Genomic DNA, 19216 nt, shown 5'->3' on the forward strand with positions numbered 1-19216 from the left:
TAAATGTGACCCTAAGTACTGGAGATATGGGGACACATTTTGGTAGCTGCAGTAGCAGAAACATGGTGGCCAGTGGTGTGTAGATTACTGTCTGTACAACACTAACACTACAGCTTGTTTTGACAGGTGAATCTGAGGGGTCACAGATTTCATTACAACAACTGCTGCTGCTTTAACCAGCTGCAGAAACAGAATCTTTAGAGATATTAATTGGAATATATTATAATTATATCATAATGTTATTTGGGTTCACCCGCTGTTACTGTAATCAAAACAGTTTACTTTCAGTTTTCTCCATGGTACCTGAGCCACAGGGCTTATATGGCCAACTGGCAGCTCCCTGTGTAGCTACACATTTTGTTCGCCTCCTTCACCTTGCATAAGTTGCATGAACTTCTTTATGTCAATCGTTTGTCATACACGTAAGACTGTGTGCAGTTGCATAATACTCAAGACTGCAGGCGGCATTCTGTAGCTTCAACTTACAGCTCAGTATCACCTTACTGTATGTTAGTGCAGTCAGTGTGCTGGTCTTTTGGCAATATTTGTCTTTGGAGTCCAAATTCTAGTCTTCAAAATACATCATTATGATGCTTTCATATTTATGCATTAACATCACAACCACAGCTGTAATAATACCAGGATTTAATGGTGCTATTGTGTTTATTGTTCTGGTTTCTTGATGAGCTTTTAGGTATGAAAATGGTACACAAAACTTAATTTAGAAAAGTGCCAATTGCTGATGTTGTAGAGCAGAATTCAAAACCATTTCTAAATCACCAAGAGTAATAAGTTGCATATCCAATTCACAAAGCTGTACTTATTTACAGACTAAACTAAATGACAAAACCGGTTGTCTGTCATTGCCTCTCTTATTTAATGACACAGCTGGGACATTGTATTTTTATACACAAGAGAAAAGAGCACATGAACTTCTGCTACCCACATTTAATATCTCTGCATAAAAATACACCATTGTCACATTAAATTATAATTGCCCTGCTCTGTAATTGTATGAGAGCTCATGTTGCCTCTCTCTCTCTCTCTCTCTCTCACACACACACACACACACACACACACACACACACACACACACACACACACACACACACACACACACACAAACGGTTTACTCTCATACAATTTAAATACCTGCAAATACACATGCAGTGCTGGAAGCTTACCAGGTGATCTTTAAAGCATCATAAGAAAGACAAAAGGTAGATAAGTGAGTGTGGAAGGTGTAGGATGTCAACTAATGATTAATTAATGTTGATTGATTAAGCAGGGAATCATTTCAGCACTAGATTGCCAAGGTTGGTCATTTCGTGTCGTTCTTCCACCTCATCATCCAGTCTGCTTTTATCTGATTGAAACCTGGTTGGCATACGTGTTTGTCTGCTTTCTGTCTGAGCGTCGGCCCGCGCTCCATTTTTAATGTCTTCAAAGGAAGGCCAAGCTTCAGCTGGAGGTACTCCATTTCAACTTGGCCACGAAGATGGATGTCCAGCCTGTTCACTTACACCACACACCGCCACGACGCCTTTCAGCACAGATTTAAGTTTAACAACTCGAGGTGCTGAAAAACACTTCTCCTATTTCAGTGAACAATTATCAGGGATTATCCCTCTCCACTTGCTCCCTGCTGAGGGCTCCTGCTCATTTTCTCTCCATCATGTCAAGAGGGATCAGGTGTTTGTCTCTGCAGTTTCTAATTGGTCACCGGATCCACCGCTGGGCCTGTTTCTTGAGTGTGTAAGTCAATCTGATCCGAGCCATCCTTGTGATGATACAAATCTGTTTTGTTTTTTTTAAAGACTCCAGAGGCAGACGGTGCACGAGGCCGAGATGTGGCTCATTGGTTTGTCTACTGAGGAGTGTGACAGCATCTTAAAGGGCTCTTGAGGCAAAGATTTGTGTTATTAAAGACGTGTGGAGGCAGACGGACGGGCGCAGCGTCTTCCAACAAATGTAGGCTTAACAGTGCAGGTGAGTATGAGCCATTTCTCAAATGTGGTACAAATTGGTAAAACGTGCGAACGTCTGACACAACAGCCATGCACAGGTGTTTCTAATATTGATGAGGGCAGACTAAATAAGACTCAGTTCAATAGCACAAAGTACAAAGTGAATGTGTTGCATCGCTGAAACCAGAGTGATTGTGATTGGCGCTGAAAGAATTGGTTGAGTAATCGATAAATCAACAGAAAATGTGATCATAGATGTAATTAATAAGTAATTTATCTAAAGGTAGAGAGCATTTGTGTGTCACTGCCTCTCAAATGTGCATATCAGCAGCCTTTCTGTTTCATATCACTACAAATTAAATACCTTTTTATTTTTTGGACTGTTGTCAGACAAAATTAGCAGTTTTAAGACATGATTTTGGGCTTTGGTATCTTGTAATGAGCTCTTTTGTAGACAATTGATAATTTATTAAAAACATAAATTGATGATAAAGCTAATTGTCAGTTAAAGCCATAATTTATCCTTAATTAACATGTGAAAGACAGTGTGCCGCACTAAGCTGCAATTTCAATTAGACAATTTGTGGAAGTTTTTGATATAGAATTTAAAGGTTTGTCTTTACATTACATGTCTTTGTCTACATTACCTTACCTTAAGTCTAAAACTACATGTGTAAACAAACAACTTGTTTGAGTGTTTAGTGCTGCAGTTTGTTTTTTAAAGGAAATGAGACAATAGTAAATGTTAGCATGGCGTGTCAAGCATGAATGTTGAATGTTATGACATTTAGCAGTTAGCAGTCATTGTTGGTTGCGGACAGATAATACAAAGGTGTTATTCACGGACCTGTTGTTGCTGCACGCTGAGGGAGAACCTCTGAGGAATCCTTTGCGGGGCTGTAACTGTAGCCGGCCCGAGGTCAGTGGGGCGTCTCGGCCCAGTGTAAAGCTCACAGTTCAGGGCCAGGATTATCCAGATCATTGGATCAGAATACTGTTACCTAGCACCCTAACCTCCCACAGTGTACCTGGGATGTCCCTCCTTAATGCCACCAACCCCCCCCCAGTATGCTGTCACGATCATTACCAGGAATTAACTTGACCTCACCTTCACCCACAAGACAAGACACCAGATAGGAGGCAGAGGCGAACAGCCGAGACGCTGCTGTGACGATAGCAGGCCACTGTGCTCGGGTCAGAGTGCAGACGGACATTAACAGAAGAAGAGCGCATAAGTGGAACTAAACTGATCTGAGTTTACTTCCTATAGACTTTAGATTTTTAGCCATGATAGAGGCAGGGCTCTATGGATGGCAATGTCCGTCAAATATCTCAACAACTATTAAATGGTCCCCGGAGGATGAACCCTCATGACTTTGCACTTTTAGCGCCACCATGAGGTTCACGTCTCTGGTTTACAGTGAAACATCTCAGCAACTATTTTATGGTTTGCCGTGAACGTTGGTAAACACGTTCATGTCCCCCTCTGGACGAATTCTAATACATTCGGTTGACCCCTTTATATTTTCATCCGCCGCAATCGCCAGGTCAAAACTTTACTTTGTCCAATACTTTGGTTTATGCTCTAAACTAAACTGAGATGGTGATCACGATAAGCATGAAACACACTGTAAGCATTGTCACTGTGAGCATGTTAGCATGCTGACAGTAGCATTTAGCATGGCTGTAGACTCTTCCGCTGTGTCCCAAATCCACACTAAATATGAATTCACTACATACTACTTCATCCTGGTTTAGTGTACAAAACATCAACATACTTAACTGCTTTGTACTAACAGGAAGCGACAGAGGACGCACAACATCAGTCAAAATGTGACTTATTTTTAAGATCTTCCTTCAGCTGTTTCAACATCATCTACAATTTATTTAGATGTTTTTCCAGTAGTGAGCAGCTCCTCAGTTTCCTTTGTGCATTGTATTGTGGGAGAATAGTATCCTTCAACAGCACACTCAGATATCAGCTGTGTTTAGTATGCATGCTGTCTGGTTTGAGTATACTCTATGTTGGCACTATATACTAAAAGCCTTCTTAGAATGAATGTGTAGTGTGGGTAGACGGGCAGTGTTAAAAGTCATAGTAGGTTATTGTGAAGAGCAAATGTAAGAGTTGATTCCTCTTCACTATTGTTGCACTATTACCAGCTATTTGTATCCGTCCTGCCACAATAACTCTTGAATGCCAGTGTGTGACAGTGTGCTGACAGCCAGAGCACTCACCTGATGAGAGAAATGGAAACGGAAACATGACTCCGCTCGCGCACTTACAGCATGTACTTTGTCCTGTTTGATTGAATTTCATTGTGAGGCTGCGCAGCACATCCAATTAAAAACACACCATTTCAATGAGGAAAGGAGTGTCAGAAATGGAGCGGCATCGCCCTATCGCAAGCGTTAAATGAGGGCTTTTTGTTTTCGTTTGTGCTCATGCAGGATGGGTCTACCTGTGGACAGCCCAGACAGAAATGATGATGCACATAAATGTGAGCAGCAGGGGGAGGGAGAGGGGGCCGAAAGCCAAACCGAAGCCTGCACCCGCACCCCGCCGCCCATCAACAAGAGGAGGAAGAAGAGCAAGAAGAGGTACTTTACTGCTGGATCTCCTCCATTTGCACCTCTACAGTTATTTCCCCCCGCAGGTATATTACCTCTGAGACAGTTATGATTTTATAACTTGTCCTGGAGGCTCTTAAGTTTTTGTTTCCTCACTTGTCCTCATCATTCGGGAAAAGGAGGATGAGCCGTAATGAGGCATTTGTAGGATCTCGCAGCAAAGCAGATGTCTGTCCCTCTTTCTGTCTCTCTTCTCTTCCAGATGACTGTGGATCAACCTCGCCAACTGCAAATATGAGAGCGGTACGTTTGGGCCAAAGATGACTGACTGACGAGCGTCTGTTATTCTGTTATTTAGTGCAGACATCTTTATTACTCAGCACCATTCCGGCTGCTTATGTTGTACAGACACTTCAGTCACGTAGAATGAAGTCTTGGAGTAAAACAGAGACTGCGTGGCAGCATGGGGAGCACTAGATACACTACACGGCCAAAAGTATGTGGACACAATACTGTATTTCATGCTTTGGGCTTGGCCCCATTTTAATGCTACAGCATACAGTGTTTGTCTCTTCCCTGTTCCAACATGACAACCCTCCCCTTCACAAAGCAGTAGTTTTCCAATCTGGTTTTCCCAATGTGGTGTGGAAGAAGTGGACTGGTCTGCACAGAGCCCTGACCTCAACCCCACTCAGCACCTTTGGGGTGAACTGGAACAGCCAAACAAGAAGAGTGGAGGCTGTTGGAGCAGCAGGTGAAAGCTCATGGTGGTGGAGTGAGAAATCACATGTGGGGGTGATGTCCGGGTGTCCACATACTTTTGGCCATGTAATGTTTTTTTAAATGTACTGTATTCATAAAGATTTGTGGTTAATTAGTCCTCGTAGCAGAGACATTTTACAAACATGCACTTCAATAACAAACACACACACACTCCTCGCTGTTTGTGTCAGTGCGGCGCGCTGCTCGGAGGTACGGCCTCAGGGAGGCGGCGGAGGCCGAAGACTGGACGCTTTTCTGGACCGACTGCTCCGTGTCTCTAGACCGCGTTAAGGACATGAAGCGTTACCAGGTACTGGACTGAACCTGCTCACACCAACACCCGCATTACTGCCCTCATCCTGAAAGACTAAATCAACTGAATTCACTTATAGACATTAAGCTGATAATGAATCAGGGGGTGGGGGGGCTATTCACTTTTAATGTCTTTACATGTAATTTAATTTTTTCTGCTCAACATGTCTACCCATGAAATAATAATAAAAACACGTAGATCTCCACTGAGATGGTTCACGGCTCGTGGCTTGTTCAGCTCGAGCAATCGATTAGTGATCGAAGTGTCTGATTCATCAGCAGCTGATGCAGCAGCAGCGAGTCTTCTCTGAATGAACAAGGTGGATCGGTTCATTTAGTCTCGTCTCTCTTACACATGAAAACACCGTACACGTGTCTCTCGTGTCTTTGCAGAAAATAAACCATTTCCCCGGGATGAGTGAGATCTGCCGCAAAGATTTACTGGCAAGAAACATGAACCGCATGCTCAAGCTCTTCCCCAAAGACTACAACATCTTCCCCAGAACGTGGTGCCTTCCTGCAGAGTCCGTTTGTTTTCCTCCTCGCTGTGAGTTTTGCTCGTTTATTTCGTGTTTCAGCGCGTCTTAATGTGTCAACTCTTCTTCTGACTGCAGTTACAGTGACTTCCAAGCTTTCACCAGGGCCAAAAAAAGCAAGACGTACATCTGTAAGCCAGACACCGGTTGCCAAGGCAAAGGCATCTTCATCACCAGATCGAGCAAAGACATCCAGCCTGGAGAACACATGATCTGCCAGGTGTACATCTCCAGGGTGAGTTCCTGTCCAGCAGCACGCACAGCAGCGACACGGCGTGAAGTTACATGTCTTTATTCCCCCCGCAGCCTTTCATCATGGACGGATACAAGTTTGACTTGCGTATCTACGTGCTGGTGACGTCATGTGACCCGTTCAGCATATTCATGTTCAGGGAGGGGCTGGCTCGCTTCTGCACCACGAAGTACACCGAGCCAACGCACACCAACGTGGTAAGAAGTGTGGAAGCTCAAGTCTGGTGATATTCTATGTATTTCTGTCTTTCTGTCCCATGAAAAGACCAAAACCAACAATGAAGCGATCCACTAACAGAGACTGTATCCAGAGCTTGAAGCGTCTTATTCCTCTGTGCCATAGAGCTCCATTGTTGTCCATTAAAAGTCGACAACAACAAAAACACAGCAAGTCATCAGTCCGATCCTTTAAAGGTCAAGAATGAGTCATTGCAATCATCATCTTCCGTCTGAATATCTTACAACAGAAAATACTCACATTAGAGAAGCCATTTTGGAATATTTGCTTAAACATTTGCTGAAAAGTTTGCTTGTTCAATTATTAAAATTGAGGCAGATTCATCAGTTCATTTACTAATAATTGCAGCTCTAATAACAGTCAGTTTTTGTATATAAATGAGTGTATATTTCCCTCCTGCACGTGATCTCTCTCTTCCCTCGTCATGTCAGGATGATGTGTGCATGCATCTCACCAACTACTCCATCAACAAGAACAGCGAGAACTTTGTCCGTGATGAGGACACGGGCAGCAAGCGGTAAATACACAGAGAAGGATCGTTGTGTCGTGTCACTAATGCTCTTAAAACACTGCATATTCATTCTTTGTTGTTGTTTCTTTTTGCGTCCTCCAGAAAGCTGTCCACCCTGAACAAGCTCCTGGAGTCCGTCAGCTGCAACACAGACAAGATGTGGAGCGACATCGAGGACGTGATCATAAAGACTCTGATCTCTGCTCACCCCATCCTCAAGCATAATTACCACACGTGCTTCCCCAACCACACCACCGGCAGCGCCTGCTTCGAGATCCTGGGCTTCGACGTGCTCCTGGATCACCGGCTCAGACCCTGGGTCCTGGAGGTGAAAATAAACCTTATATCAACCATAAATACGCAGATTTATTGTTGTAACTTCAAGTTCTTTGCAGGCTTGTGTGTGTGTTTGCTTCATATTTACACATTTTTCCTTTAAGTAGCTTTAAAGAAGAAGAGATCTCATTCCACACTGTCTGACAGTGTCATGTATGTTCTGTATCAGCTTGTTCTAGCTAAATGTTAAGGATGTATAAAATACATGCCTGTGGTTTTGAACATTATCACATTTGTAATAAGCTTAAAGGGGTTAAAATGTTTCAATGATCTTCTTAGATGTCTAAATCAATCAGCATGTTTCAGGTGAATCACTCCCCAAGCTTCACCACCGACTCGCAGCTGGACCGCGAGGTGAAGGACGCGCTACTCTACGACACCCTGGTTCTCATCAACTTGGGCGCCTGCGACCGCCGCAAGATCACCAAAGAGGAGAGGCGGCGGGTGAAGGACAGGCTGCAGCAGAACAGCTCCAGGGAGGCCAGGTAGAGTCTGTCAGATGCAAATGGGGTATGAATTGTTTTCCAAGGTCACTGACTCTTTCCTGTGGGCCTCCTGTAGATATGCAGGTGACTGTTACTGTGTGTTTTACCACCAGGTCGGAGGAGCTGCGGCAGTGCCAGGCAGCCACGGTGGAGCAGATGGAGAGGTACGAGGCCAAACACCTGGGAGGCTTCAAGAGGATCTATCCCAGAGAGGGAGGAGAGAAATACGACAAGTACTTTAAACACAGCAGCTCGCTCTTCCAGGAGACCGCGGCGTCCAAGGCCAGGGAGGAGTGTGCCAGGTACCTGCAGCACGCTTTCGACATACTCAGTACGAGCTGTTAGAGATGCACGTGGAGCTTCTTCAGGGTGGACTACGTCAGGTTGTCCAACATACAAACAGAGGAGAGGTAAAAGGCTGTCTGAGCCATTTGAAGCTATATGAGGTTGTGCATCATGACACAAGTGACGGCACTCTTCAGACTAAATTATGACTCAATTAATCAATAACAAAATAGGGAACACAGTGATTTTACTAACAGCCATGCTGCATTTTAAATTTAAAGTACTATCACCACCCATAACTGTTGGTTGTTGATGATACACTGTGTCTGCAGCGTCTCTGCATTCACCGTAAGAAGCACTGTAGAAAAATAGGTAGTTAAATAGAATTGATTCCCCTCCACTCAGAACCTTCACCTGGATGTTTGAGCTTCACTGTGACGTGCAGAGTTTGTTTTCATCTGAAGTTTGTCTGAGCTCAACTTAAGTCTGAATTTAACACGTGAAGGTGCGAGCAGGACTTATGATCAAATCCTGGTCCAGTAATGCAGCTTAAACACGCGTGATGTGGAAACTTGAAGCCTCCACGTCACCAACACGGAGAATTTACTTTACAGGGAAGGAGGAGACATCTTGTGTCCAACACTTTCAAATGAAACATACTGCATTTGCATATTCATAGATTTACTTATTATTCCAAGCAAAGTATTTGTCTTAAAATATCTCTGGAGTGCAGCAGAAGCATCATTATTAAGATGACGAAATCTGGGCTCCGTCCTGGACCAGAACCCCAACACGGCTGAAAGACTGTGATTTAAAGGCAGACGGATCCTATGAGTGATTTAAAGTGTGTAAACTCAATGATGGAGAGCATGATCAGAATATTTATTTTCAACACGAACAAATTCAGCAATATAAACTTCCTTAAAACATAATTTCACAGTAGAAATGTTAATGACAAGACGTGTGCAGCTGGATGGGAAAAACTAAACTGATGGACTCATCTTAAAAAAAATGGACATAATTGAATGTAATTTGGTGGGAGCTTGCTCTTCTTTTCATCATTATTATTTAAGCATTACATTTTAGTTACTTTAATTTTTAGGTTTAGCTTCACTATTTACTATTTTAATTAGTAGTAAATTATTGTTATTATCATAAGAAACCCTTTGACTTCATATGAGAGAGACATGCTGAAGTTTCTGTGTGTATTTATGTGTTTAGGCAACAGCTGCAGGAGCTGCGTCTGAAGCAGGAGCAGAAGGAGAGAGACCAGAAGGGAGGCCGGAGGAGAGACTTGCAGGGGGAGACGGCGGGGGAGAGAGTCAAACCCCGACGAGCACAAACACAACCCCCCGACTCAAACTGTGACTGGGACCCTCCGCCGGTGAGGCTGCCTTATCGAGTCATTAGAGATGCAGCGACCACATGAAACCACAAGAGGGCGTCAAACAGCTTCTGTCCTGTGATGAATGGGTCATATTCTGGCTGACCCCTCTGAATGTAAATGTACTCTTACCCGGTTTAAATTAGCTAGAATAATATTCCAGCAGATAATTTTCATTGGATGTCCCTCATTTCAAATTCAAATATCTTTTATTGTCAAGACGGGAAAAACAAACAGTGTTATCGAGGTTATTCAGTGACAGTAATTGGTAATATATTGTAAACGCACACTGGTGGCTACATATACAGTAAGGCAATAAAAACAAATTGAATCAAATGTCTCTCTGTTCCTCTACAGCCGCCTCTGTCCAGAGTGTCGGGGGATCCTGAAGCTGCAGAAGTCCAAGAGGAGAAGGAGGAGGAGGAGGAAGAGAAGGAGGAAGACGTGGAGGAGCGGGAGCGGGTCGACGCGCTGCTCCAGAGGAAGAAACTGCTGCAGGACCTGGGGGTGGTGGACCAGATCCACCAGCTGCTGCAGGGCCAGACAGAAGGAGGGGGGGTCCTGCAGGACGCCAAGGACGCCTACACCCACCAGCAGAGTAAACAGGCTCATCAGAGACAGCAGATGAAGGTACGACCTGACTGCAGGTGGCGTGTTCCCCTTAAATGAAACAGACACTGTTTGTTGTTTGTTAAACGCCTCCAGTCAGTGTGCTCTTTCTCTTTTATTGCAGTTGGACTCTTTGACTCAGTTTTCCCAGAGGACGAAGCAGCAGCAGCCCTGCGCTCAGATGTCACGGCAGGTACCTCACCGCAGACACAGGGCGACACCAAACCAGTCAAAATAAACCAGTATGTTGTTGCCAAATCTGGTTTATTTAAAGAAATAATACACATGTAATAAGATTTAGTTTCTTCAAAAAAGTCCTGTTGTGGTAATTGTCTGTACTTCTTTTTATCCTAACAATTTTACAAAAAAAAGAACATTTTCTCTAATTGTTTTGCAGTTTCACACTTTTAACAGCGGCTGCGACTAACAATTATTTTCTTGATTACTCGTTTTATCAATAAAATATTAAAAGATAGTGAAAAAAATTCACAGTTTGCTTGTTTTGCCCCAAACCTAAAGAAATTCGATTTACGATCATATATGACAAAGAAAACCAGCAAATTCAGAGAATATTTGCTTGACAAATATATGAAACGATTAATTGAATATCAAAATACTGCAGTTGCAGATTAATTGTCTTTTGATCGACTTATCGATGCAGCTCTACAAGTAACACCTAATATTATTCAAGTTATTAATGTGTCAAGGATTGTGTGTAAGAGAAATGTTTTAAAATAAAACTGTAGGAACTCCCAGAGGCCAAGCAGTAGTTCAATTATTTGTACTATTTGTAAATGATCAGTTTTAACTCTGAAATCAAAAGTATTCCTCTGTAAATCCACATCCATCAGTTATTTTAAACGTTATTTTGAAATTTAAGATGCATGATTAATCCTCTATGAACACATAAACAGCAGTCAAATCATAATATTTGCAAATAATTGTCAGTGAAGAATGAAAACGTACGAACAGTCGACAGTTAAATGAAGGGCGCGGTGGTGAATATCACTGAGAATTTGCAGTGCTAATGAAATCATCATGAAGAAGAATTAAAATGACATAACATCGCTGCTGTATCGCAGCACATCCACTCCCACATGACTCAGCAGCGCCTGCTCAGGCCCTCGATGGACCAGAGGAGCCTGAACGAGTCCGCCTGCCTGCAGTCTGAACCCGAGAGCCACAACAGGGCGGCACAAGCAGGACGGACCTCCAGCGCCCAGCGGATATACTGGCCTGGTAAACTACGTCTTTATGCCTTTTTCTTCTTTGGTTCGTTCTTGAAGCTTCGACAAAGATTATTATTTTTCTCTACTGCAGATCAGTATTTACGTGCTGTTTTTATTTATTTATTTACAAAACTTGTGTTCTGCTTTATTTCAAAAATAAATGTAGCTGTAAGAAAACACAACTGTCTTGTGATGAAAAACAAAAATTGCCTCTTAAAGTTAAAGTTAATTCTTAATATTCTTCTCAATATTAAAATATTTCCCAACTGTGTCCACAGCACAAAGAATAACATAATTCCACTTCAGTAATTAGTTTGAGCTCTAAATTTAGACATAAAACGTTTATTGTTATTGTTCTGTTTTGAAGTGACTGTTGTTTAAAATCCCACAGCAAGTTTCCAGAGAGCCACATGATTAAAAACAACAGGACACGCAGTTAAAGCTGGCAGCCTGATCGTTGTCTCTTTGTCTCCAGTTATATTTTCCCCAGATGTCAGATTCTCTCCCTCTGCTTCCTCATCAGTCGTCAGGCAGGACGGCAGGGGCAGCTCCTACACCGAAACCCGGTCCCGTCCCAGCATCCCCATCATAAACCACGTCCCTACAGGGGGCCTGCGCTGCGCCTACATGTCCCGCGACCCCGCGGTCCTGCAGAGCCTGCTCGTCATCTCCGCTCGCGCCCCCCTGGTCAGGAGGCCTGGCTTCTCTCACAGGGTCCGCAACTCCTCCCGCAGAGCCCCCCAGCACGGTAAAGGACAATGAGGACTCCTGAAAGCCTCCAGACCAGGAGCTCGGGAGTCCTGTAGACAAACGGGACCTGAGGAGAACTGGAGGTAGAGAGGCTTCAGAAACACACTGTGCCTGTGAAGAATATCTGGTGTTTGTAGATAGATTTTATATCTGGACTCCTGGAGTGCCAAAATAAAAGCAGAAGCCCGATTTAACATCCAACAGCAGAACGTCCTCAGATCAGAATCTAATAAACTCACAGATTATCGGCTGTTTATAGGATCTTAAACGGGCTCCATGAAACCAAATGTAAATGTATTAATTAATTCAGATTAAAACCCTGTTTGAAGATAAACGTGGGATATTAAAAGTAAAGGCCTGCTTCTCATTTGTTTGTTCAGTCAGATATTGAAAATACATTTTTTTGCACTGATGGTCAATAAAATATATTTTTTTTTAAATGTGATTTAGTTTCATAATCTTTATTAGATATTTTTCATTTAATTGTCTGATGCTGCTGCAAGAAAAAACATGATTAAAAATTATTCTTTTTTTTATGGCTACATCTTTTTGAAATAATATTTGCTGCAGTTATTCATGAATGTTGGAAAGTGAGTTCGCTGCTGTCTGTGTGGTTTCATCTCGAAGCTTTTCAGCCACTTAAAGAGGCCATAAAGTTTACAGCTTCTCTGCATCCGCTTCCTTTAGTTTTGGACTGAAAACAGAAACTTTCAAACTTTCAACCATCTGAGACGAAATACTCAAACAGCTCAGAAAGTAGCTGGACAAGCTGTTAATAACAAAGTGTGAAATATATTATTATTATTATTATTATTATTACTGTTATATGTGAAATTGGTATCGAGCAAAGGAAAGAGAAAGCTTTAAACGTCTCATCAAACGTCTAAAACCTATAAAACCAAAACTGATCGACTGATTGGAATCGAAAGAGATTTTATTAAAAATATTTTTAGGCCGAAGACTGAAATATTACATAAAGACGACAGATGAGAGACGGAGACTCACAGGCCTGCAAAGCGCTCAATAAGAGGCCTAATTAGATGTCAGCGTCACTGCTACGCGACATTTAGGATGATCGTTACCGAACATGTAGATTAAAAGATAAAAGAGCTTTTATTTTGGAAATGCAGTCAAAACTTTTATTCCTCATTTAAAGTATTTTTAATCCAAAAATACACATTTTAAAGTCACTTTGTTGGAGTTTGTGTCTCTTTGAGGCCAAAACAACAAATCAGAGCGGAGGAGGAGGAGGAGGAGGAAGAATGTCCTGCGCTCCAGGAATTTATGGTTTTATTGCGTCTGTAAATGTCGGAAATCCTCGTTTGTGGTGGAAATCACCAACATGCCAGCTGAAAAGAGAAGACCGCTTCACACAAACCAAAAACGGAAATAAGTTTCTCAAGGATTAATTAGAGCCTGGGCCACTGAGGGCTGAGCGTGACTTTAACTTTAATTTCGTTCTGATGATTTTAATAGAAAAGTTGGCGAAGAATGTGCCGTTTAAAGTTTTTGTGACCTTAAAATCCCCCCCAGGACTCCAATCAGCCGAACTCCATTTCCATCTCCGGCCTGTGTAGGTATGGCCCAAATTGATGTGGAAATCCTCCATTTTGAGAGATCGTAATAGTCTTTTTTTTTTTTTTTTAGCCTGAAACCATTTTATTTAAGCAAAATAAAATAAGATGATTCATCCGCGTTTAAAGATTACACGATTATTTAGGCGCGTATTGAAAGAGATCAAGGGGAAGGATTTAGGAGGACTGAAGCCAAAATAATCTTAATATTAAATGATTAAAGTTCTGGAACAAGTGGAGACCACTACAGCTGGGATTAGGGAACAATAAGAAGCTGTACGGACCTCTTCAGTCAGAAACCAGAAGCTGGATCAGAAACCAAGTGCACATCCAGCACAATGTCACAAAACGCATCTTTACACTTCCCTCTTTTTATGCAGCGTCACATTTAAACATCTCGGGCCTCGCAGAAAATAAAGATGGCGATGAGAAAGCACGTCTAAAGCACAAAAACGGCTGCTGTTTATGAAAATTTACAACTTTGCCGTGGAAGTTTACGACTCGCCCGGCTCCGGGATTGGTTGCTGGCGGTCATGTGGACAGCAGGAATGGGAACTTATTTCCCATGAGGTTATATTGCAGCTGCTGTTTTCCACCGCTCATTCACTTAACACTGCTAACACAACCTTTTCTTGCCTCTTTGTTTATGCAATACGCGTCCGCGGTGTTGTTGTGAGACACCGGCCGCTCTACGTGCGTAATTTTTCCAAAAGTGGGCGATGGAGCCTCCGCGCGACGCCTGTGTGAGTGCGCCATGTTAATGTGTTGTGGCTACGTGTTCGTGAAAATGAGGGATCATCACACTCCTGGATGGAGGGATTACTTTCGTGAAATCACTTGAACAAAGTGGGAAATTTGGGGAGAGGAGGCGAGCGGAGCTGTGGCGCCCGCACGGGACATGATGGATGATCAACAAAGGTAAGGGCACCGTGTTTCGGATATGCCGCCGATTAACTCCGCACAAGTGCGCCGCCGCTGCGCTGTTGTGGCTGAACTGTCACTGTAGGCCTGATGTTTACATTACAGAGGAAACGAGGAGATCAGTCTTTAAGAAATGGCAACGATCCCGTCCAAAGCGTCCTCTTCTTTTCTTGCGCCGGGTGAGAGATTCACAACCAGTTGCTGGTCGTTGTGTTTAACCCGTGAGATGCTGCAGCGCCTTCAGACGCGCAGACAGACCGCAACATTTAGGGCTGAATAGTCCTCCATGTTCCAGGTGTGAGGCCCTGAGGAGACTAACGATGTTGTGTAATCAGAGGTGCTTTCTGCTGCAGGCCGGACAGGCTTGACTTTGATGGTGATGATGATGATAATGATGATGGTCAGACAGGCCTGTGCCGCCGCTGAGACGCGTTTTCTTAAAAATCTGATAAATCTATCCACCTTTTACTCTGCTGGCGGATTTAATTCTATTTCTTCTTATTTTATAATCATTTAATTTGTGTCGTTTTATTCTGAAAAACGTGTGAGAAGTCTTTCAGCTGGATGCTGCGCGGCGCTGCTGTTCCGCCTGCTTTCTTTTCCCAAATATTTTACAGATTTGGACAAATATTTGCCGTGTTTGTTGCCAAATATTGATTTTATAAAATCTACAGAATCCAAAATGACCGCGTTGAAGATTCCTTTGTGTTTCCGGCGCCTCTGCAGAGTCCTGCTGGAGTCCTGCTGCAGGTTTCTGAGACCGTCATGTGATCGTCGTCGTCTCTCAGGCAGGAATCTCGTATCATCGGTGGCTCTGTTTGTTTGCACTTTCCAGATGTTCAGCAGCTGGCGGGCTGCAGGGCTGCGGCCTCCGTTTACTTCCTGAAGATTCTGTTATTCAAACTTTTAAATCAAAATATTTTCCATAATTAAAAGAGATTTACATCCGCATCTAAAGCAAAAGCGAAGACGAAAAAACAGGATTATTCATTTTTGTAAGATATTTTCAGTTTATTTAATAACACTGTAATAAATTTAAGATTCAAGACTTCATTTTTGAACAATACATTTCCTTATTTCGTTGTTTTCATTTATTTGTTGTAAATAAAAGGTAACTTTTCTGAAGGAAAAAGCTCATTTAAAAAGGTAGAAATTGTCTGTGTGGAATAATAAACATCATAAATATAAACGATGATACTTCATTTAACAAATTCACGTTGTTTTTGCACGAAGATCCTGTAACATCGTTTTATTAACTATAAATAAATGGCTTTAACACTAAATGTGGCGGTTATTAATAATACGAGTCAACTACTACTTAATTGATATAATGAGGCTACTAATAGTAACGTTAATTGATTATTTCTGAATACAGTTATTGACTCATTTCAGACATTTATACTCACAGTTTTATAAGAATCACTTTCCACTTGATCACGGTGTGTGAAGATGATGATGGTGATGATGATGATGATCTGTGTGGAGCGCGTGTCCTCCTCTCTGCACGTCCTCGTGGACTTCAGTCACAGTTGGTGTTGAGTCAGAAATCAGCGCGAGCTCGAACCTAAAGAGTGAAGTATCAGCATTAATGAGGCCTTTCTGTCTGCATCGATCTGCATTAACTGATGTTGATTATTAGGATTTCTGGCAGCTGCGTTGAGCATACAGTATCTTATCAGTGTGTTTATTAGTTACAGTAGATTATTTAACAAGATGGAGGTGAAGGTTAGAGGAAGAGGAGGAGGAGGAGGAGGAGGAGGAGGAGGAGGAGAGAGACGTGCGCAAGTAATTTGTGCATAAATGGAAATAATGCGCAGTGTTTTCATTGCGATGTTGTTTTTTTCTTTTTGTATTCTGTGTGTGTGTGTGTGTGTGTGTGTGCGTGTGTGTGCGTGTGTGTGTGCACGAGAGAGAGAGAGAGAGAGAGAGAGTTTGCGCGTGCCTGGTTATGACGGAGGGGGAGCAGTCCGCCTGTTTCTGGACTATATTTAAACTATATTTGCATGAAGCGAAATGTTATTACACAAACAGTTCTCTTATATGTCGCATGTTGTTGTTTTCTGGTGTGTGTGTGTGTGTGTGTGTGTGTGTGTGTGTGTGTGTTTCTACGAGTCGCAGCATCTCTGTGAGTGTGTGCGTGAGCGTGCGTAAAGACCGACAGGCTCGAGCGCTTCGTTTCGATTCACCGGGGACCCCTGCGCGCAACAAGAGCCCCCCATGGGTGCAATAGTGCAAGCACAGACGGCGGTGATTGGCCAGAGGTTGATCAGATGGTACACTTCCCCTCTGTACTCAGTGGCACCTCACAACCCCCCCTTTCAGCAAAAACCAAATCTCGGATAAAGTAATGGCAAAACCACTTGGACTATAAAAGACAACAAATCATATTCCTCCGGAGTATATACACCCCGTTGTCCACCCAATGAGTTCCTATTTTGTTAACTCAACTTTTCCCGTGTCTCTACCGGGAGGACAGGACTCTCTCCTGGGTCAGATACCGTTATATTCCTCGGGATACACCGATCCGTTAAGACACTACTCCAACGCGGCCACATATGGAGCGGCCAACATGCAGGACAAGGTTTACCCGGCGTCCTACTACCAGCAGACGGGCGCAGCGGCCGCGGCCATCTACGGCCGGGCCGGCGGCGGAGCGCCCTGCGACTACAACCCGGTCGGGACTTTCTACAAGGACGCGGAGGGCTCGTGCGCTTTCTCGAGCCGCGAGGACCAGCCGCTGTTCGTCACTCAGGAGCATCAGCAGCGCAAAGCGGAGTGCCCGGAGCAGACCGTCAGTATGAGCAGCAGCATTGACGACAAGTCCTCCACTCTGATCTACCCGTGGATGCAGAGGATGAACGCCTGCTCCGCCGGTGAGTACCACGTTTAACTCTGTTGTTGTCACGCTGCCTGGAGGTAAAAGAGTCTCTGCGTGATGAAGTGAGCATCCTGAGCCGCGCAGAGTTACCTGCCAGCTGTGGAGAGCTCCACACTCGCGCTAATATTGAATCAACTTAATGTTTAGAAACAGAAACATCAAATTATCAGATCGTTACGGAGCCGAAAGTAGAGTTTGAGATTATCGTGATTGCGCACGGATCTTCATGCGCCTTCAGGGCTTCGGCTGCCACAACATCATCACATACATACACGATCGCACGCGCACACACGCGCGCACATACAGACTTGGCCTACACCACCCGAGCTCCAACTTAAAGCTCTTAGTGTCACATGGCATCTTCAGAATGGGCCTTTTTTCCGTTTTAGAGCGACACTAAATATCTCAGAAACACTTTCAGCTGCGATTAAATGTCCAAAATATAAACACAAAAAGACGTAAAACAAGCTTTGTTCATTACTGCGCAGTCTGTCTCTCACTGTACATCCCAACTGTAACGTTACAGAACAATCTACTGATGCCATCAGAGGGAAAATACACCATGAGGCCACTTTTACGCACCACGCATTGGACACAGTGGAGGCTCCATCCTATTGTAGCCTCCTTTAATGACATCATTTAGGAGATTTCTTTAAATAAAACACATGTAAAGGTCATTATAAACTCACTATAAGGTGTTACATGGACATGATAAAGAAATATATTAGAAGATAAAGAGATTTTATAGAATATGTTTTTAAAAAAAATGAATATAAGCTGTTGAGTGACGTTTGCGTGTCAATAGGAAGAGGCTGCTTCATGAATAAATAAAGTACAGTTAGCGGCTGTATCATAATCTACTACTTTATACACAACAAAATATTATATTTGCATGTTCTGAAACATTTTTCAAGGATCTGAAATTCCACTTTATTGTATTCTTTCAGACACACGTCTACAGATATCGAGCGCACTTTCAGGTAGATTCTTCTCCTACACTTTCGAAATTCACTTTGGACCAACATTTAATTACTAATTGATGAATTCCCCCCCTTTTTTTGTTTTTTTGTTTTGTTGCAGGTCCATTTGGCAACAGTGGCCGCAGGGGCCGACAGACCTACACCCGCTACCAGACTCTGGAGCTGGAGAAGGAGTTCCACTTTAACCGCTACCTGACCAGGAGGCGCCGGATAGAGATCTCCCACGCTCTGTGTCTGACGGAGAGACAGATCAAAATCTGGTTTCAGAACCGCAGGATGAAGTGGAAAAAGGAGAACAAACTCCTCAATCCCTCAAAGACACCCGAGGAAGAGGAGGAACAGGCGGAGAAGAAGAGCTAAGGACACTGAAAGGAAGGCATGTGTGTGTGTTTGTGTGCACACTCCTAAAATAAAACCGATGTATTATTTCTTTGTAGATAAAAGTGCTGCAAATCCCATGTTAGAGACGTGTAGAGTGATAGACTTTATTTCAGTATCTGCACGGTGATAATGTCTAAGGTCCTCCTCTGTTTGTCCTTGTGCTCGTGTGTTTATTTAGGGGACTATGCAAAATCCGCCAAAATGTAAATAATTTGTAGTGTTTAGTTTTTGACAATGTCGTTACCTCATCATCGT

At 43.1% G+C, this 19216-nt stretch overlaps 2 protein-coding genes across 2 annotated transcripts; both read left to right on the plus strand.

Annotated features, from left to right (window-relative positions):
- Nucleotides 1–4419: 4419 nt before the first annotated feature.
- On the plus strand, nt 4420–12239 carry ttll6 (tubulin tyrosine ligase-like family, member 6). Its single transcript, XM_070927586.1, is given in 15 exon segments — nt 4420–4568; nt 4801–4841; nt 5492–5610; nt 6006–6136; nt 6227–6383; nt 6455–6598; nt 7070–7155; nt 7252–7477; nt 7792–7970; nt 8084–8272; nt 9477–9639; nt 9997–10269; nt 10373–10441; nt 11331–11487; nt 11968–12239. Coding segments are annotated over 15 exon segments (2355 nt in total).
- A 4905-nt stretch (nt 12240–17144) lies between these two features.
- hoxb6b (homeobox B6b) lies at nt 17145–18940 on the plus strand. Its single transcript, XM_070926922.1, has 2 exons — nt 17145–17595; nt 18681–18940. Exons 1-2 carry the CDS (start codon nt 17145–17147, stop codon nt 18938–18940), a joined length of 711 nt encoding a protein of 236 aa, XP_070783023.1.
- Nucleotides 18941–19216: the final 276 nt, after the last annotated feature.

The sequence above is a fragment of the Enoplosus armatus genome, chromosome 20 (genome assembly GCF_043641665.1).
Source record: "Enoplosus armatus isolate fEnoArm2 chromosome 20, fEnoArm2.hap1, whole genome shotgun sequence".
Lineage (NCBI taxonomy): Eukaryota > Metazoa > Chordata > Actinopteri > Centrarchiformes > Enoplosidae > Enoplosus > Enoplosus armatus.

Coding starts and splice junctions, on each gene's coding strand:
- hoxb6b (XM_070926922.1), top strand. CDS start 17,145: ATGAGTTCCTATTTTGTTAACTCAACTTTTCCCGTGTCTCTACCGGGA. Junction 17,596..18,680: donor GATGAACGCCTGCTCCGCCG/GTGAGTACCACG, acceptor GTTTTGTTGCAG/GTCCATTTGGCAACAGTGGC.